This window comes from Amphiura filiformis, chromosome 9 (assembly GCF_039555335.1).
Source record: "Amphiura filiformis chromosome 9, Afil_fr2py, whole genome shotgun sequence".
Classification (NCBI taxonomy): Eukaryota; Metazoa; Echinodermata; class Ophiuroidea; order Amphilepidida; family Amphiuridae; genus Amphiura; species Amphiura filiformis.
The window spans coordinates 5,365,950-5,388,483 of NC_092636.1; the positions used below are offsets into that span (position 1 = coordinate 5,365,950).

Consider the following 22,534-nt stretch of genomic DNA (forward strand, 5'->3'; position numbering starts at 1 on the left):
GATATCAGAAAGACATTCTTCGTATTCAGAATACAATTCGAGATGTCTGATGTGCTCTCATGTCCCACAAAAAATGCTGTCGAAACGCTCATTCCAGTTCCCTTAAGAAATACGGGCCATTCACTGCATGGCCTAGTATTGCTAGTACATTGTAGTGATACTGACGTCTGTATTAGTATGGAGCACATGCCACAAGATCAAATTTACACATATTTGCAAAGAAACATCTATCGCATTGCCCGATTTGGCGCAGTTTATGGCATGAAGTTGGGTTCTGATTAGCTAATTGAATCACATCATCAGCACCTCATTCGCCGATCAATCTACATAGTCATGATTTTATGCAATTGGTCGGCCAGTGCGATAGTCTTTGCAAAATGGCATAGACAACTGCATTAGAACACTCATGGATTAAGTTTTAAGGATTGCGAGTGTGAATGCACACCTCAATTTCTAAACTTCTTGTGCAGAGTGCAATTCAATAGCACACCTGACAGCCCACATTTCCAGAAGTGTGATTTATAGTACGCCTGTTATTTTCAAAACTCCATCCCTGAACACTGAGAGATGGATCCCAAGATTGTTTATATATTCCATCAGAACCTCACCTTTATTTGCTAAAATATAAGTGAAGTATTCTTTTTTTCATTTGAATGTCAGAAATTCTACGCTTCTATGCATGCATAGAAGCGTAGAATTTCTGACATTCAAATGAAAAAAAGAATACAATTAACCATCTGCTTAGGTTCTGCTATCTATGAAGTGTATCTTGATTTGTGTAGAATGTGGTAAAATTAACATTACAATTTTGCACCAAACACAATCAAACAAAAACATGATGGTAAAAGTGAAATTATGTTCTTGTAATTATTCACTACAATGCAGATTTCTCACAAATTCCCAAATCAGTGAAAGATACAGCACCAACCATAAACTAAATATAGATTTAATCCATTTGAAAACATCTGTGCCTGGTTGAGTGAGGCCTATGGCTATCATTATTGTACATGTAAGCCCTAATATCATGCAGAAATCAGTTTTGCACATTACGTACATGCTACCATTTTGCCACAAATTGGGATAACTTTTCTCAATTTTTTCAGTGATTTGTCCCACAGACACCAATGGTCAAGGTATAATGATGCCACATAATTGAATTGAGATCATTTCTAGAAATCCAAACTCAAGGTAATAAAAAATTTATGTGCCTATTGCAATTATCAAATGCTATAGTCTGGTAAAGATTAATAATTATTTTTAGTATCACTGGCATAATACAATGTAGGTCACTTTACACCTTAGATATGTTTTAGTTAGAAATTAAAATATAAATGGATTTTATGAAATTGGGTAACTCAGTGAAATGATTAATTAAAAATATTCAGAACTGGACATGCTGAACAAGTGGACATCACATCATATTATATAATAGTATATGTGCTAGCAGTGTGGTCTATAGATCTAGCTTAAAGCCATATTATAACATTTTCAAACAAAATAGATTAGCATTTCTTTGCCATAAAATGTTAGCTTTTACTGTCAGATATATCCCTTTTATTTTTGAGCCGAACAACTACGGCAAAGCAAAGAAAATTGGAATTTACTACCAGCGCACATGTCGCCAATACGCATTTCACTCCTTCGGTCGTGTTGTGGTACGACCCTTTGTTGTGTATATCACCCCCCACGCCGCGTGTAACGTACTGTGTGTTATGAACATCGTGTATGCGTTCGACTAATAATTCCATCGTAATAATAAAGCGCCGGTTCCGGCGTTTTATTCAAAATCTCGGATTTTGACAAAACTACAGCACCTAGAGTCTTGCAATAAAAATTCAGTGAGGGCGTCTTCCTCAGCAAATGTTATAATATGGCTTTAAGGATACAAATTACAATCAAACATGAAGTCAAAATTTAATGTCAAGTTTTAAATTTTATAAATCATGATTTTGAAGGTAAAATATAGTGGTTGTCCAGGGGATAAGTACATAGCTCAATATGGTTGTTCCCAGTGATTTTTGGACAAAAGAGGATTAGTGCTTATTTCAAACACTGTGTATACCGCAAATGGTGCATGGCCTGTGCTACAAAAAATGTATTAATTTTGTAGATGCCTGGTTTTAAAAACATATGGGTTTGTATGATGCAACATGGGTGATTAGCATATCTGTGAAAAAAAGTCAGTGCAATTCAATTTTACATAAAGTCCCCTCATCTGAGTAACTTATTTTAATTAATACAGCATATTCCATAGAGTCACTTGCACACAACCTGTGGCCATATAACATCTCATAATCATTTTTTCCCCAGTACTCCTTTTCTCGAATCTTGATCATACTAACACGTATTGGATTGCATTTGAGCCTATATAGGCGTCTAGACATGAGAGTTTTCATAAAACCAAGATGCTGCACATCTTAAACATATGCACACTATTAATGTATCAATGTACATGGTGATTATCAAAACAAAAGGATGTGTCTAGACAAGATTCTAACAGCAAAGTAAATGAGACAGCTTCGCCATTATAAATGTGGTTACAGAAAATTATTAAATAACATGAATTTAACTGAACAAACAGTATCAAAAAGAACATGTACTAGTACAAAATAAATTGGCACAAAAGGGCAGATCTTAGTAAATCATCAGATACATCAATTAGGGATGTGGTAGGAGGGGACATAAATCATAGGTATTAGAGGATTATGCATAAATGAAGGGAGATTGTTTAATATGAGGAATATTGGTTTGAAGTACTGGAAATCAAGGAGGGAATGCATACACCTGTACTGAATTTTAAAGTACTGTAAACATAGAATTTTTTGTTTGATTTATTTTTCACATCTTGCCAATATTTAACAATTTTACTCCATTTCCCCAAGTTTTTAAAATTTGCAATTCTAAGCTACCTTACACTGACTTTAAAAAAAAGGCATATATTCGCATGTTGTAATTTTCACAGCAGATGCTTGGAAGGAGAAAAACACAAAAATAAATGTAGCGTGAAAATAAATGTAGCGCAGAAATAAATGTAGTGCAAAAATGTCCAATTTGATAGCACATCAAACGGGCTAGCATTATATTACCAACCCTACCAGGCGGCGAGTGGCATGATGGTCGGAGAGAGCTGGCAAAACTGCTCGGCCGTATGGCATTTTCCATATACTCGGTTAGTTTTGTGGGGTTCATTATCGAACCCCAACGGTTTTAGCTTGTATTTATATTATTTATTAACATAGGCCTATTTGTTTGTAATATTTCAAGCGTATTAAAACGTCAAAATAATCCCATTCAATTACACGGTTGACAATGGAATTTGACGATGAATTTAGAGAGTGCACGGCGCATACCACCTGAACCCTACTGCAAAAATGTTCCATACATTGTATCGTTTCATCACTGTGACATGCATGTAGGTCAACAATTTTGTTGACCAGAAATAATAAGCCTCAAGGGGGGGTACTTAGTACAAATGACAATACGGGACATGCCGCTAATATGGGTAGCATTTTCGGCCTTTTGGTATATCAATGACCCCTTTTTCTAAGCCAATTTTGGTATATGAATGGGTCCTTTTTTTCAAAAAATTTTATTTGAAAAATAACCCAATTTTCCCTCAATCTAGCCAAAATTTCGAAATTTTCCAAAAAGAAATTGGGAAAATTTGAAAAACTAAGACAATTTGGGTTAAATTTCCCCCGAAAATTTTGACTTTTGGTATATCAATGGGTCCAAATTTCTTGAAAAATTGGTATATTTATGGGTCCACTGTCATATTCTCAGCGGCACGTCCCTACCAAAATCAAACTTGAGTACCCCCGGGGTAATAAGCAACAATCAAACTATTAAAAGATTTAAACAATATCAGTATACAGCATCAGGAAATTTACAGTAAGTACTTTCCAAACTTATTTCATTTTAAAATAATTATTTATCAAGTTAAAAGGGATAATATTATTATGGACATATTGAAATTGACACTTGATGGCATTCCACTTCAAACGACAAGATACATACGATACGAGGAAGGGGCAAAACATTACTGTCAATGTAAACACAATGTGTCAAGGAGTAAAAGCTGTCCATGTAAATAGATGAAGTGTAATAAGCCCTACTAGTACCAATTGATGTTGTGCATCAAACTCCTCCTAAGGATGTTTGTCTAAACTCATGATTCTAGCGCTCGCTTACTCTGCAGCCAGCCAGCTACTAGCTAGCTAGCCCATATGTCATACATATGAATCATGAACTTGCAACACCTCATTTACACGATCCAGTCTGCCTGACTGCTATAGAGAGGACTGCTTTGGCAAAATGCCAACAGACACTTGCGAGTCATCGCATCATCACCACTGGTGCCATCTAGATGATGGTGGTGTTTGTTTGCTTGCTTAAAAATAAGTAACAATTTATTACTCAAATTAATTCAACGTATGACTAGAGAAAAATCATCAGTTCAGATAACCATTTGCCTTGTTAAGAGATGCATGAATGATTTAAACTTGTACAATTATATATCCAATTTAAACTACACAGAGGATTTTGTGTGGTAGGGATAAAAAATTGTAAAATATTTTAGATTAGTGACAAAAAATCTCAAAAAAACTGTTTTATGGGCAGACATACTTTTCAAGTAGGGTTGGCCAGATTTTTTTCATGTTTTTTCCCTGGAGGTTAAAATGACTCTAAAACATCACAAAAAGCTAGAAACATTTGGCAAAACTTAAATGACTTTTGCAATCATATTTTGAAAAAATTTTCAGTTAAAATCAATCAATCAATCAAACTTTGGCTGACTTAAACATGATTTTAGCAAAATAATCAAAAAATCTCCCAAAACACAAAATCTAAGTCAGTCTGGCCCGTAAAACAGTTTGTTTTTTGGTTGCCTTACATATAATTTTAGTGAAATATAAGCTACACTGGGTTTCAAAGAAGAACAGCACTCCCTTGCTCAGATTGACGCGAGCGCCCTGTTAATGAGTGACATACGCGGAGCTTTGTGTTCACTTTAAGGGCGCTGATCTGCGCCGACCAACGATTTCACGCACAATCGGCCAATCAGATTATTGGTCTGTTGCTATGATTGTCAGACGATTGATTCAGCCAATCAGAATCCCACTTCCGTGTTTACGCTCTGCATGCTCTCAAAATGTAAACAAGTGCCGTTCTTCTCTGACAAAAACTTTAGGAATATATAGCATCCCTATTTTCAATCCAAATGTTTACAGTGATAATCATACACTTACTACAGCTGCACTCAACTAGACTGAACTGGTAGAAAATCTTTTAAATAAACTGACATATTCTTGTTCTTTCAGGAGAATAATATTGTAGAAAACAAGTAATATGATCTTGCTACTCTCTACAAGTTAGAAATATGAGAAAAAAAATGTAATAACATTGTTTTCATAAAACTGCAATAAAATCACTTCCAACTTGTTCAATTTTAATATACACTTGTATAATCCCTAATCATATGACATAAATAAGATGTACTGAAAAGAGTTAACAATCTTAAATACCAAGTGCTTATATAATAATATGCAAACTGAAACAGCTATGGCTCAAAATAACATTTTGTAGTTTTGTTTGGGTGTCTGAATGCTGCAGACGTATTCAAGTGGGTAACAGTATGCATGTGATGAATGTCAAGCAAACTGTTGCCTGTGGAGGTGGCTTGTGCAGGTTTTTAATATCAAGGGAAAAAAGTACTACTCTTGCATCACAATATACTGTTTGTGCTGATGCTGTGCAAGCAAAGATGAACTGTTAAGGTGCATTGAAACTTGTTAGCATCGTATTTAGTAATAACAAACATGGTTGACCTAAAAAAAAAAAAAAAAATGTCAAGATGTTTTGTATTTTTAATATGAAAATTGATACTTTGTATTCATGTCATACTCTATTAATGATTTCAAAATGCATTCAAATTCAATGCATTTTGAAATCATTATTAGACTATGACATGAATACAAATTATCAATTTTCATATTAAAAATACAAAACATCTTGAAATTGTTTTTTTTTATTTTTAGGTCAACCATGAATGATCCTAGCATTTAGGTCTAGGTCCAGGGACACTACAAAACCGAAAAAATAAAATTATTATTTTTTTTTAAATTTCGGGTAACCAGGCAATGTATTTCTGATCGGGTAATGTAATCTGGCGGGCTAGCGGGTACCCACCGAGATTACATTACCCGAAAATGCCAGCCTTACAACAAACCAAGTTTGATGACGTCCTTTAAATGAAAATCCTTTCATTACAGGGGCTCAAACAATTTGGATAAAAAATAAATAAATTATTGGTCGAAGTTGATCTTTCTGGTAACCAGAAAGATCAACTTCGCCCAATAATTTATTTATTTTTTATCCAAATTCTGGTTGGAATTCACACTGCATTTCAGAAAGGGAGGAAGGGGTCACTCTTCTAATTGTAGCAATCAGGAAAATTGACCCCCTAAATTTTTTATTATATCTAATGTGGCAAGGATGCCTGGCCTACAAAAGTTTTTATGTTTCTTAAATCTATCTGATGAGTCATAAAGTCATCTAAAAGCTTTGGTTTTAGAAACTTTCTGGCAACTTCACAAGTTGAGAGATGACTCATTGTCAGTTTCATCTCAAAGTTCTTGGAGAGAAGATCATCCATACTTTGTCTCTCTCTACCGAAATTCATCACGAATTTGTATTATATGTAGAAGAGTTTTCCAGCCTTCAGCTGTAACCACTCGAAAGTATAAATTTATGTTCTTCTGGTTTTTGCCACAATTGCCAGAGTTTTGCCTGTTTTGTACCTCATCGTGATCATCGAAAGCACATCGTGCTCCTACTTTACACTGAATCTACAACAGTTGGCCAACTGCAACGAGTTTGTCTGTATCTTGTCTTCGAGCCACCGTGTCGTACCGGTTACATAATGAAAGCACTTTGTTTATAGGATGTCACTGGTTTGTTCGCTTAGTTTTTTTAAAGACTTTGCAGTTTTAAGTCCAGTCTCTAAAAACACCATAGCAAGTCAACTACAAGTTTGTGGAGCAAATGAATCTAGGTGGTCTATGATAAACCTAAAAGGAAAAGACAGAACTGCAAAGCAGTTTTGCTGGTTCCTCCCCCTGGAGCACAGTGGGGAGTGGGTAACACATGGTACCCCTAAATGCTCCAACAAAACCACCCCTAGTATGTATGACTTGATCGAAATTGTGTCAAAATTCTAGTGACATACTATTAGTTACCCCCTGTTTGCTCACGAAATATGGGAAAATATCTACGGTCTGGTGCCGTATTCTATGAAGCCAAAGGCTGAATGGAATACGGCAACAGACCATAGACATTTTCCCGTATTTTGTGAGAACAAACAGGGGGTAACAATTTTTAACAATTTTATCCTTTAGTGAACATGAATTTTATAATCTTCCGACTTGTTCATAAACTTTGCTAAAGGAATTTTGTTTGATAATCTTACTAAAAAGTAATAATAATAATAATAATAATAATAATAATGTGAATTTCTAATGCGCACATCTCCACCAAATCAATGGCGCTCAAGGCGCGATACAAAGATTAACTTAAACTACAAAATAAAAATTAATTTTCATTACAACTTAATCTACACATGAACAACAATCAATAGGTGAACAAAATATGGTGATGCACATCAGTAAAATGCTTCTTTCATTAAGTGAGTTTTTAAAGAACTTTTAAACTGTGTTAAAGATGTACTTAGTTTAATGTGGGTTGGCAGAGTATTCCAGAGACGTGGTGAAGCAATTGAAAAAGCCCTATCCCCCCATGAATGTTTTGAACGGGGTTCGCAGAGAAGCGATTTGTCACTAGAACGGAGCATACGAGGAGGGTTATATGGTTGGAGGAGACATTTGATATATTCTGGTGCAAGATCATTTAGTGATTTAAAACAATGAGCAACAGTTTGTAAACAATTCTGTAACCAACCGCAGCCAATGTAACTCTCTTAAAACTGGAGTGATGTGAGATCTCTTTCTAGTTAAAGTGACCAAGCGCGCAGCAGTGTTCTGAATACGCTGTAGACGTGCAATCTGATCTTGAGGAAGGCCAAACAAGAGGGAGTTGCCCATATCAAGCCGGGAGGTTACAAAACTGTGAACAATTTGTTCAGTAGCATGAGGACTTAAGTACTTTCTTATTCTACCAATGTTTCTGATATGGAATGATGCTGAACGTACAATACTTGATACATGAGTATTAAGAGACATTGACGAGTCGTAAAAAATAACACCTAGATTACGTGCACTCAATGAAGGAGTGATGTCAGAATCTCCGATTGTAATATGTGGGACATTAACTTTTGACAGCTGTTGTCGAGAACCAATTAAAACAAATTCAGTCTTTTCATCGCTCAATTTTAGAAAATTCTCCTGCATCCACTTACGGATCTCACAAATGCATGATTCAATACACTCAATGGTTTGATCAGCACATTCTTGGGTTGGTTTGAAAGACATGTACAACTGCGTATCGTCAGCATATACATGATACTGTAATTTGTATTTGAGGATTATCTTATGAACTGGATAGGTATAAATGGTGAACCATTGGGGTCCAAGGACTGACCTTGCGGGACTGCATAATCATGAACAACTGGAGGGGAGGAGGAGTTCCCAACGCGAACATACTCTGGCCTGTTACTCAGATATGATTGACACCATGCAAGCGCATTACCTCTCAAGCCAATAAAATCACGTAAGTCTGCTTAGCAAAATGTTGTGGTCCACGGTATCGAATGCCGCGCTTAAATCTAAAAAGGATGAGAGCGGTTACGTTTCCCTCATCCATAGCAGCCACGATATCATTTTCCACGCGCAATAGAGCGGTCTCAATGCTGTGTTTTGGCCTGTAAGCACTCTGAAACCCATCGGAAAGATTATTTTCATTTATAACCAAACTCAGTCTAGCCGATACAACACGCCGATTGTCTTTCCTAAGAACTCCAGATTGGCTACAGGCCTATAATTTTTAGGACTTCCTTGTCCAAACCAGTTTTCTTTAACAGGGGTCTAATGTATGCAGTCTTGAGAGTGGTTGGAAAAATACCTTCAGCAAAAGATTCTTCTTTGCTTTGTAACAGTGCAGCCAGCCAGCCATGCCACGTGTGAAGTACATGTATGCGGGCGAGTTTTAGGATATCGCGCAAGTCATGTTACGCAGACTCGCATGTGTTATGACTGCGCAGGTAAAACGGGAAATATTACCAATGAGATTAAAGAATTTTTATCAACTAAGGATAAAGTGATATACATACTTACTTCTTCTTGTTCTTGGGCGATGTTGATTGGAAAACACTAGAGGCTGACATAAGGTTCTCGATGTACTGACCAAGCACTTGGTTTTCTGATTTTAACTTAAGATTCTCCTCCTTTACTTTGTCTACTCTCACTGATAAATCTGTAAGGGATTAAAAAAACCCAAAAGAAGCAAGAATCTGGGTTACCACCTGGGTTTTAAACTGCAACTGAACTTGGTGCAAAATGACCACATTTTTACCAATGTCATCATTTTTTTTCAATTTAATTAATCAAACACCTGATTCAGAGGTTTTACACTTTGGTGAGTTATAATATTAAGAAATAGAAATACACAACAATTTTTGTAACTTTTAAATCATGTATAAGGCTAAATTGGCCTAATTTTATTTTTAGGCTAGGTCGGGTTACGCCGATCAAACAATTTTTTTAGGCCTAAGAGGAATCAACTTCCCAACGATTGAAATAAGCAACATCCTGGAGGAGGATGCTATAAGTTAAGCATAGGGAAAATGCGCTATTTTTTAGAGTAAAATGTGCGCGCCAGTTTTTGAAAATGTGCAATTTGCGCTTTTTTAAAAACCAAAATGTGTGATTTTTCTCCCCAATAAGTTCAAATATGTGCAATTAAAATATGCCTATAATTTCTTGCAAATTTTGCAACTGCTAATTTTCTATACTTTTTTAACATGGATTGAGTTGCAGATCATTATAGATTCTTTGATTTTGGGGAAAACTTCAGGTTTTTGGAAAATTTGCGGTCGGACCTATAATGCGCGATTGTACCCAAAATGCCCAATTTTCAGCGTTTTTGCGCATCACATATTTTCCCTGTTCTTACTACAAGTAGTGGTACTCTCCAAGTGAGCGTTCCTTACCATCTAGTGTATTTTGAAGTTCTAGTACTTGACAGATGAGCCTGGCTTTTTCCTCTGCATCTTCGCTGTCTGCGTCTGGTGAAAAGTCTCCACCTCTTAATGTGCTAGGTAAGTCTCCATTACTGCCACCTGTGTGTCTAATGTCACTCACCAAACCCTGACCTGAAATGCACATCAACATTTTACAACATTTATATGGCATCATTTAAAAAAAAATTCCACGGGGTGAGGGAGGGGGGGGGGGAGGTGGTATTGAAGAAAATTTTCCTTGAACTTAATAATTCAGTTGTGAAAACATGGGATGAAATTTTTTTGACAATTGACAGCACTACACATCTAAGTAAGAAAGCATATATATGTTACCAACAAAAATCATGATATTTTACACATCAGGTGTTGAATGTCAGTCACAAGAAGAATCTATAGGCCCCCATCTGATCACAGCATCTCAATGTTATTGACCAATAAGGCCATCTTAATTTAATAGTTTGTCTCAGTCAAAGCCCTCATGCACATTAGTAAAATTGCCAGCTTTTTGTACGCTATTCAGTTTTTTCAAATTCACACAAAAATCTCATGAGGTCAAAATAGCCTAAATTGTAAATCTCAATAAAATTCTTGACCACAGTGAAACCTCCTTTTTAAAAGAGATGAAAAGGTGACCAGTCTATTGTCAAAAAGTGTCCCACTATAAAAAATTTAAAGTAAAAAAAAAACCCTCTAAAAACTGCATTCCGCATTAGGTTTTTAACTTGGGAACGCTTTTGCTTTAATATTGATAATGATATCTGCACTATCTACGATGTTGCGTTGCTATGGTAACACACCACAAGGAGTTACTGTCCAATGAGTCCAATTGAGGTTGATGTATTTTCTTGTGTTACTTTGGTTACGAAATGTCATACATAGTGAAAACTATTCTTTTGCTGAATTATTATAACTGGACAAACATTTTGAGACCAATCGGATAAACTTTATGTGTATTGCCCCTATGGAGCCCCGGGGGGATCACTCCCATTGTGGCCTGTACAGTGTACACCATCCGCGATAATCAACTTTTGAAAAGCACCCTAAACAAGGATTTAACCCTTGGCTAAAACAACACCCTAAACAGGGATTTCATTCCTAACATCAAGTTTCATATCCTAAATTTCATTTCCGCGTATTTAGCAATTGCAATTTTGCTACCCTTTTTTCAAATTGTTCATGTTTTTGACACCCTAAACGCGACACGCCGCATATCGTGCCTACCCACTAAAAACTACCCTTTTACGCTGTTTTCATTATCGCGGATGGTGTACAGGTAAAATGGGAGTGACCCCCGGTATGGAGCCCAAATTTCAACCTTAGATCTTTTCGTAGGTAGGTCAAACTACATATTTTCTGAATCCTTGTGAACTGACGAATATTTTGGCATTCATATAACATTTAACCAGATCAGAGCAATTTTGAGTTTTGACCATAACCTTTGACCTCATATTTCTTTTATTGCTCAAGAGTGCCCACTGGGCACCTGTAATTTTTGACCTCGCAGCATGTTAGGCATCAACTTTAAAAAAGAAAATGTTAGGCCCCCAAAAAAAGAAAGTATGTCTCAGACACATATGGTAAAAAAGTTAAGTGCTATGCGATTTTTTATTTTTTTAAGGAAATGAGCTATGCGATATTTATTTCTTTTACAGTCAAGGCACAATATCGATGTACATTTTGATATTCAAAATACAGAAACATAGTTTTGTTCAAATGTCTCTTTTACAATCATGGCGAAATGTGTACAAAAAACAATAACCAAACGGTAAAAAAAAGACAAAATTGAATCGCTATATTATACTAAAAAACCAAAAAAACTGAACATAATTATGGCCAAAAAAAAAATACAGCCAACGTGTAGCGCTAAGCGGCAGCGCTAAATTGGATTTCACATAGCAATGTGCGCAGGTGTCTGAGACATACATTATTTTTTTCTTGGCCTTTAGTCATACACAACTTTACACCAAAAAGGGAGAACAAAAGGCATCTACTCAACTATAAATTATGTACCGGGTATTTAACATGTTAAGAATGTCCTAAGGTTCATTCCTGTTGAATTTGAGCTCTACTTGGCCAATTGTAAAATTTGACCTTTGACCCTTAACTTTGACCTTTGGGGTAATGTTTGTAACATGTTTAGAATGTCGTAAGGATAATTCCTGTTGAATTTGAGCTCGATTGGACCAACTTTAAAAAGTTGACTAAGTTGCCCCCTAAAATTTGACCTTAAACATGATTAGAATGTCGTAAGGATCATTCCTATAAAAAATTAAAGTAAGGATCATTCCTACAAAAAAATTAAGTAAAAAAAAAACCCTCTAAAAACTGCATTCCGCATTAGGTTTTTAACTTGGGAAGGGCTTTGAGACGTACTGTTTTGATGGTCTAATGTGAATGACTGATCATTATTATATAATGATGGTTATTCACTATGAACGAGAATGGTTCAAGCCAAGTGCAGATCAGTTTGGATCGTGCGTTATAATGTATTCAATCAATGCTATGTTTTCAATAGTTCCCGATTAACAAGTGTTATTCAGCGAAGAAGCTGAAGCTTGTTCTTTTTCTATTGAATTTTGTTTCAATGTTTTGATTAGGTTGGGCTGAAGTGGACACCTCAGTGATGAGCTTGCAAGCAATTCTGATGATGAGAAAAGAATTAGACAAGCCCAAGCAAGAGCAGTGCAGCAGGCGAACAAAACCAATATGGCCCCAGCAAAGCGTCAGCAGCAGGGCGTGGCATTTCCAGTGGATGGTCCTAGCACTTGGTCTGATCTTTCTCGTGGCCTACAATACAACCGTAGACATTATGCTGGGTATCCAGCAAACACATCAACAAGATGGGGGTATGGTCCCAAACAAACAGACATCTGCTTCAATTGCGGAAAAACTGGACATTGGAGGAGAGGTTGTGCACAGCAAGGGTTCAACGCCACAAATGCAGATAATGCTGGCACCACCAATCAGTGGAAGTAACATTTTGTCTCAAGGTAAATTAAAAGGGCGAGGAGGTACTTACTTCGAACTTTGGGTACAATGGACTTTTTCGTTGAGAATTTTTATGACTATGAGCAAGGTAATGATGAACCTATCGTAAAAGGTAGATTAAAGGCAGCTATTGGTTTTTGGAGGAATATTGGCGCAAACCCAGTTGTATTAGACATAATTAGTAACAGATGCAAACTTCCTCTTATATATATCTACTCTACCACGGAATGTGTTAAAGAACAATAAATCAGCATCTCATAATCCTGAATTTGTTTCTCAAGCTATTACGGAACTTTTGGAGAAAGGTTTGGTATCAGAATACAATGAAATCCCCTTAGTAAAAATCTGATCGGTTCAAAAATCTGGTAAGAAACATTTAATTCTAGACCTAAGGTATGTAAATCAGTTTCTATGGAAAGATAAGATTAAGTTTGATGACTGGAAAGTAGCAGTGTCATTTTTAGAGAAAGGCGATTTCTTATTTTTGTTTGACCTGAAATCTGGATACCATCACATAGAAATTTATCCTGATCATTGTACTTGTATCTTAGTTTTGCATGGTCAGCGGGCGATTGTACAAAATATTATTCATTCCTCGTAATGCCCTTTGGCCTCTCAACGGCACCTTTTTTGTTTACGAATATGCTTATAAGACCTTTAGTAAAACACTGGCGTCAGCAAGGATTCTTTGTAGTTATCTTGCCTGTTAGAGAGGCTAATTTATGAGCACAAAATAAAAAAATAGATAACGGTTGGTGTAGGGCTCATTCAGAAGAGCTTGTGGTAAGATCTCAGAGACGGTAAAGAATGATCTTATATTAGCCGGGTTAGTGCCTAATGTTGAAAAATTATCAGTCTGGAAACCAACACAATATCTGACATGGCTGGGGATTAGAATGGGATTCAGCCGAATGCTCTATTTTAAAAGATACCAGACAGGAGAATTAAAGACCTTCTGAATTCTATAGAAGACGTGCAGAAACGGCTTCTTTTAGTTTGTGTTCATAAATTAGCCTCTCTAACAAGCAAGATAATATCATTTGGCCCAGTTGTTGTAGGAGGGGTTTCACAGCTGAAATCAAGATTTTTACATCTAGAGATAGCAAACAGAGTATACTGGGACCATATAGAATAAGTAGTACAAGCAAAGTGATAGAAGAGTAAGTGTTCTGGAAAACGAGAGTACAGAAAATGAACAAACGTGTGTTGCTTGAATAATTCTATTCCAAATGTTCTCGTTAATACAGATGCGAGTAGTATTGGTTGTGGTGCATGGACCGCAAGTTGTTCTGGTGAGATGATTACACAACGGAATTGGGATTCAGATGAACAAATGAAGAGCTCCTGAAGATTCTTATCTTTGCAAGCATTTGCACCCAACTTATCCGGTAAAGTAGTGAAACTATTTACTGAACAAAGGAGTTGTTTGATGACTGGGGAGTTTCATCAGAATTTTTCCAGTTTATAGACAATATATGGGGACCACATACAGTTGATCGCTTTGCCGATGAGCTTAATACTAGGCTTCCAAAGTTCAATTCAAAATATTGGATCCCAGGTGTTCAGCATGTAGATGCATTTGTGTGCGGTTGGAGAGCCGAAAACAATTGGCTAATTCCCTTCACTTACATGTATCTTGTCGGGGAGGTCTTGAGGCATTTAAGATCATGTCATGCAGAAGGTACGTTGGTTATTCCGGCATTCTCAGTATAGCTCGTTCCTGCTCCTGGTTGTGGGGGTATGTCTTGGTGTATAATTTTTGTTGACCGTGTGAACTTAAGGTCAACAAACTTAATCATGTCGGGTGTCACAAGTTGGTCCCTGGATGAGTGCACGAGTGGTTAAACTCTCTATGCCGGGGGTGTGGCCTAGTAATTTTCCGTACAAAAAATTGCTTTCTTGCATTCATGAATGGTAGTTTCCTACTCCTAGTTTGTTTTGGTCTTGTGTAAGGGTGTGAGTGAGTCCCGGGAATTCGAGTCCCGCCCGATAATCCTATTACCCGGCAGGAAATTCCCTGCTCTCGGTACCAAATTCAAAAAAAAAAAAAAAAAAAAAAAAATTTTTTAAATTTCGGTTTTGTAGTGTCTCTGGACCTAGACCTAAATGCTAGGATCATGGTTGACCTAAAAAAAAATTGAATTTTGCACATTGTTTTGTAATTTTAATATGAAAATGCATTCAAGTTCAATGCATTTTGATATCATTGATATAGAAATGACATGAAGTTCTATGTATCAATTTTATATTAAAATTACAAAAACAATGTGTAAAATTCATTTTTTTTTTAGGTCAACCATGATCCTAGCATTTAGGTCTAGGTCCAGAGACACTACAAAACCGAAAAAAAAAACTTTGAAAAAAAAAAATTAAAAAAAAAAAAAAAAAAAATTATCACACCCCTAGTCTTGTGCTATTTATATTTTAAGTGTTTAAGCTATCAGCGGCTAGTGGCTTTTGATGTTGGGAGACAGTACATCGTTCATGTCGTTTGTGTATCGATACTACAATTGAGTGTACCGACATGTCAGAAGTCTGTGAATTTTCCAACTGTCGATCCTTTCGACAGTCGATAACAGGCCTATGGTCTACGCAGTCTGAGAGCCGGTGGAGCATCGGCACAGGTAATTTAAGAAGCACGGACGCTGGCACTCAGAGACTGCTAAGGATGGATATCAAAGACTCCATGGAGTACAGCCTTTCTGTATCCCTAAATTTGGGAGTGTAATACTGAAGAGATATATTGTATTGTTACAAGAAAGTTACTGTTTCCATTGATAAAGATTATCATAGGTAAAATTACATGTTGAATCAAAATAAATTTGAAGTTTTGTAATAGATGATACGCAAATATTAATAATATAATAAAATGACTAATTTAGTCTCAAGTATGGAAAACTGTATCTACTGCCAGTTCTTTATAGTGCCTGAAGTGGGAGAGCGTGCAGGTCTGCCCACGCTTGCGCCGAAGTTCGGATTTCCACTACGTATTGTCATTATGCTTAATGCTTCTATTTCAGAATGGCGGGCGGGGTGTGGGGTCGCAAATAAGAGCGAAGGCGGCAATGAAAACAATTTATTAGCGTTTGAGGAACGAATTAGAAAATAAGTCTAAGTTAATTGAATGCACAGCAGTAATATATTACTTGATAATACGATACACTTTTGGAATTATTTGTCATAGTTTTGTGTTTACGTGGTAAACCAATGACAACTTAAAAATCTAGCCAATCTTCAATCCCCTCTCCAGATGATAATCCAACAATCTTTACCAATTTGATCTCAGATGAGCGGCCTGAGTTTGCAAATTGCAATGAGATTTGAACCTTTCATCTGAGAGCATTTTTAAAAGGTGGTACTACATGTACACCCCTTGATAAATTTGTGACTATTTTTGCATTTTTCTCAATAAATAATAACACACTGGTAACAAAAGTTATGTATATTATAGGGGCAAGGAATCCAGTTACTACTCTGGAATTTCAGTGACTCAAGACAAGCGGTACGTTATTTATAAGAAAAGAGGTACCGCTAGAATGTACCTCATTTTTAACATAAATGAACCATTTGTCTTGAATCACTGAAATTTCAGTGAAGTAATTGGATTCCTTGCCCCTATAATATACATAACTTTTGTTACCAGTGTGTAGTTATGTTTTGAGAAAATGCAAAATTAGTCACAAAATTTATCAGGGGGTGTACATGTAGTACCTCCTTAAGGCTTATGTACTTTTTTAACATGAAATCAATTATTGTATTTGAAATCAACTTACCATTTTCTCTCTCCCCCAATGGTACACTAGCCATGCCGTCGTCTGAACCTGGAGTAGCTGGTGATAAAGCTCCGGCACTCATCCTACAAGAAGAAATTAAAACAATTTGGAGTTTAAAAATTGCACTGTCATCAAAAGACATTCACTTTTTAATTGCCTACAATCCCGGTCATAATTGTTCGAACAATTCAACATGGATACTTCAAATATGCCCCCATTCCCCCGATCAATGTTGGTAGTTTTTTTTTTGGGGGGGGGAGGCACCCCTAGAAACATCCAACATTGATTAATTTTGGTTGGGCAGGGGGAGGGTTGTAGTAGTAGTGAAAGGTTCAGACTTCACACCAAAGAAAGCAAAATGTTGATGTCAAGTATAACAGTTTATACGGTTTCAAACTAGTCCTACTTTGACACATGTATGTGTTTGAACTATTTATGGCCGGGATTGTAGGGAGGGCCTGATTTATTTGTTGTTGCTCTTGGTTTCTTCTCTTTTTCTTTTTTTTTGTTGCAGATTTGGAGAGTCCCTGTGGCCTACATGTAGAGCCCAGTGCTAGGATCATTTGTGGTCGAGTTTAAAATACAGTTAGCAGTTCATAATAGTGTTGGCCGATCCAGTCCAAGATCAGCAAGGCCAATCTCCGATTTCAAAATTCTGAAATTGTTGTGATGTGAAGCAAAAAAATTGCTTCAAGAAAGCAATAAACAACCACCTGCAAAAGAACTAGTCTACAGTCGCAGTGCCTTCTAAGTAGTTAGTACACTACCCAATTTACTGTGCATTTACCTGTCGTCTTGGGCACTCTATTGGAAGGCTGTGAAGCCTTATAACACCCATCCAATTTCATCATTACTTGACTACAACAGAGAGAGAAATTAATGTGGACTGCAAGTAATTTGCTCCAGGGTGGTGCTCCCCCTGTATTCGTACTTGTCAATATGGTTCTCTAGGAAGGTGTCAATACTGTTTTTAAGGGGGTACTACACCCCTGGCTTTATTTTGTGCCTATTTTTGCATTTTTCTCAAAAATTATAGCACATTGGTGACAGGTAAGATATGTATATTATAGGGGCAAGGACTATACAACTACTGTAATGAAAATTCTGAAACTCAAAGCAAGTGGTTATTGATTTATTGATCAAATATTGGTTTTCCCTCATTTTTGACTGTAACTCCACAACTGTTGTCTGTGCTGAAATAAAATTTCCATTGCAGTAGTTGTAGTTCTTGCCCAGCGTTGTCACCACGCCGGGCGGCGCCGGGCGGAGCTACCCGGCTCTCAAAATCTCCGCCCGGTACTCACGATAAATTTCAGCCTTACCGCCCGGCACATATTTCTTACACTCACTGAATAAAATGGTTAGATTTCTGTGTAATCGAGTGATTATTCCTTGTTTTTTTACTGCAAAACGGCGAGGTAAGCTTAAACATTCCAGCACTCGTCAAAACCAAACATTATCATAATTTATTCATGGTAGGGAAACCCCCCTCTGGTCTGTACCTAAGTCCATATCGCGTAAAGCAGATTGCGAATACATGTTAAAGAGTAAAATAAGGACTGCAGTCAAGTCTAGTCAAGAAAAACGAAAGCCAGTTTGTGACGTGATCGACTGATTGTATTGTCTCTCACGCATGCAGCACGCTAGTTATGCTACTCGGGTATTCACTAGGTTGACTGTGTGCAATTCTAATATGGGTTAAAGGTTAATTGATTGGCAGATTTTGCATGTGTGTTTTGACACTTGACAGCAGCCTGGCCTGGGGCGTAAATAGCGTGGAATCCATTGTGTCAATTTTTCTCGGAAAGTTTGTAAACAAATCCAGCATGGCGCAAAGGCAATTGGAATTTTTCTTTGGAAAGCCTTCAAGTAAGAGGCTGATATAACTACTTAGGGAATCTATTGATGATAATCGTGTTGTCGAGGAGGGTAATATTGCTGATTCTCAGACTCAAGATGGAAGTGAATGTGATGCTTACGCGGGACATGAACTTGAAACTGAAAGCATGAGCTCTGCATCATCGCATTCACAACCAAAAAACAAGAAGAAAAAACATGCCGAGTGTTTCAATAACGCCTGGAAAAAGGGCCGGCCGTGGTTGGAATATAGTGAAGGCAAGGGTATGTTTTGCAAACTATGCAAAAAAATACGATAAGACACCGTTTGGGAAAGGAAAGTGGAACACAAACCGTGTATTCGGATTAGATTGGAAAGCATAAAAGACCACGAAGTGACAGTGGAACATAGAGACTCAGTAAGTGCTGACTTGGCATCAGAAGTTTTGGCGCATGTTGGCGAACTATTAACTAAACCAAAACAAATGAATAAAGACGCTATGGTCAAGGCATTCCAAAGCCTATACTTTTTATGTAAAAATGGGATTGCACACACAACAAATTTTCCCAAGTTATTAGACTTGCTGAGCTTGCTAGGCCTTGACATTAAAGAGAAAATAAACAAAGGAAATGCAAACTACACATCCACCACAGCAATCAAAGAAATGATTGTTTGTATGAGTGAAGTGATTGAAAATCAAATACTGGAAGATATGCGAAAGAGTACGCATTACGCATTGATGTTTGACGAAACTACTGATTGCACAACTTTGGAACAAATGGTCATCCATGCTCGTTTCATAGACGATGAAGGTAATGTGCGTGTCCACTTCCTGAAAATTATGGATTGTTTGGAAAAGTCACCAGAAGCAGCTGCGGCTGTTGCAGATGATGTTGGTGAGAATGTGGATGGAGTTGATGGATGCGCAGATGAGTTAGTGGACAATGTGGAACAACATTTAATCGATAGAGACAATGAACTCGATGATACAACAATCATTAGATTAAATGCGGAACAAATTGCAACAAAAGTGACTGATTTTGTGGAAAAAAATGATCTGGATTTTGCTAGACTTAAAGGCATCGGAACAGACGGTGCCGCTGTTATGGTTGGTCGGAAAACGGTGCTGTTAAGCAAATAATTGAGAGGCAATTACAAGAGCAAACTGAATCTGCTTCATCATCATCGACCCCTTGTCAAGCAATCAGTGGCATAGATTTCTTTTTGACATTGGGGGGGATGAAGTTGGAAAAAAATCTTGAAGTATAGTCAATCCAGCACCCTTTGGCGACTGAATTAGTTTATGATATAAATGCGCCAAAATTTGTGCTATTTTGAAGCTAAACTGATGAAATATGGTGTAAAAGTAGATTAAATGCTTGTGAAGCGCTTGCGAAAATTTGCACTTTTGGGGCTAAAATGGGCAAATATGAGGTTAATTTGGTCAGAAACCCATTATCAGGCGTCAACATTGGGGGGGGGATGATTGTATGGACCATCCCCCCTGGCAAAATATTGGGGGGGATAAATCCCCCCATCCCCCCCGGGATCTACGCCTATGCAAGCAATTGGGCAACATTGTGGGGCTCACAAATTAAATTTGGCAGCTTCAAAAGCAGGGAATGCTTTTGAGGTGGTTAAGAAGGTCAAAAGCATCCTACATAAGTTGTATGACTTTTACTCTCGAAGCGCAGTGAGAACAAAAGGACTCCTAGTTGTGCAGAAACTCTTAAGTGATACGCTGGATGCTGCTGGAAAGGTCCAAAATCCTTCTGAAACATGTTGGTTAGCCCTTGGGAAATGTGTCATCGCACTGAAGAAAATTCTTCCTAGTTTGATTATAAGCCTTGAACGTGAAAGCGAGGAAAGAGGAGATGTACTAGCAGGAGGGCTGTACCTTCAGTTAATTAAGTATGACTTTCTGGCCACTCTAGAACTGTTGTGTGAAATTCTTCCGACAGTAAACCGCCTGTCATTGCAATTTCAAGAGGAACATGTAGACTTTGACAGTCTTGCCACCTTTTTGGATGGAACAATTAGAGCACTCAATCAAAAAAGAAGAGCCTAGTAGATGTCAGCAAAACTGTGGCAGATCTAGAAAAAGTCAATGTTTATGTGAATGTCGATGATGACAAGCGGAACAAATTCATGACCAAAGTCAAAGTGCCATTGATTGAGCGGCTTGTGGAAAATATAACTGAAAGATTTTCTCAATCAAATATAATGGCTGCATTCGCAACTTTTGTGGATAAATCCAATTACACAGCTGATAAGCAGAATGAGTTGTCATCTAGTGTTGCTAAATTGGCCCAACAATTTGGAGTGAGTGATGAAGTAGAATCAGAATTATTTGACTTTGTTCAGTATGTGGAGTCTGGAGTACTCGAACAACCCACCGTAGTACAGGCACTAGTTCTGCCAAAATTCACTCGCATGTTTCCATGCCTATCAAACCTTGCCAAAGCATACAAAGTACAGCCGCCACACACGGCAGATTGTGAACGGGATTTTTCCAGAATGGGTTTGATAAAAACCGAACTAAGAAACAGAATGGGACAGGATACATTAGACTGCTTGATGCGTATTGCAATAGAAGGCCCGGACATAGAATCATTTCCTTTCACCAAAGCAGTGAAACATTGGGCATCAAAGAAGGAAAGGCGGTACAAGGTTCAAAATGTAAGGTAAGACTACACTACAAAATAATGTCATATTACACCAAATGTTGTTATTTAATGTTTATTATTAGTTCATAATTCTACATTTCATAAACACCAATAAGCTGCATAAAACATGACCTATAAACCTGATTTTCCCCCCTACAAACCCCTAGAAACCGTGGAGCTTTAGGGGCTTCACTCGACCTCCACGGGCCGCCCTGGACCCCACAAGGGGCCCTTAAGCGGGCCCCTGGACCCCCGGCCGTGAGGGGCGAGAGCTTCGCTCGCTACGCTTCGCAATTACTTTTTACCCGGTTCTAAAATCCCTCTGGTGACAACCCTGTTCTTGCCCCTATAATATACATATCTTACTTGTCCCCAATGCGCTATAATTTTTTAGAATAATGCAAAAATAGGCACAAAATTGGGCAGGGGTGTAGTACCCCCTTAAAGCAGTTGGCAGACTTAGCATGCACTACGTTTGCTGGCAGTCTATTCCAAGCATTTACGACCCTTTGGGTGAAACAATTTCTTCTACATGTAAGTGTGCCTTTGCTTCTCATCACTTTGTTGATCTGTAGATTATGTCTCCTCAGTCCTACCGTCCTCCTGTCAGGGGTAGCACAAGCTTTTAAAACCAGGGGTTCTGAAAACCCCTGAACCCCCAGAAAATCCAAAACGTGGGGGCGCAAACCAAAAACCCGAGGCTTTTTATTTGCAATCCTGTTTTAGGAGCTTTTTATAGCCAGAAGAACAGTGAGAACACCCCGTACCAAAAACAAAGTCCTGACCTAAACCTAACTCCAGCCGTCTCCTCCTACATGTAAAGCCCTACCATCATGTTAACCAAACCCTAACCCTGACCCTATAAAACTAAAATAATTCAAACCCTTAGAAACTGAAAAATTCTGAAAAATTCTGATCACACCATTTGGCTATGTTGTGTAAAGTTAATCATTGGTCAACGGTGCAGAACTCAGTTCCCCAAAGATCGTATGTGAGCCACTAATTCATTGCTAATTTATACCTTACTGTACATGTTGTAAGTAAGAAATACAACTTTGACTTTTAGGTGTTGAGAAAA

General features: G+C 37.5%; 1 protein-coding gene across 2 annotated transcripts in view; it reads right to left on the minus strand.

Moving 5' to 3' along the window:
• LOC140160550 (short coiled-coil protein B-like) overlaps positions 1-22,534 on the minus strand; it is a 32,681-nt gene that overhangs the window by 6,124 nt on the left and 4,023 nt on the right. Inside the window, exons 2-4 of one of the 2 annotated variants that reach the window (XM_072183792.1) lie at positions 16,954-17,036; positions 10,163-10,324; positions 9,288-9,426 (exon numbers count right to left, since the gene is read on the minus strand). In XM_072183792.1, coding sequence (XP_072039893.1) covers positions 9,288-9,426; positions 10,163-10,324; positions 16,954-17,035 — 383 coding nt within the window. In that variant the 5' untranslated portion in view covers position 17,036. Of the gene's footprint in view, positions 1-9,283; positions 9,427-10,162; positions 10,325-16,953; positions 17,037-22,534 lie in introns of both variants that reach the window. The other variant, XM_072183793.1, reaches the window with a different exon arrangement.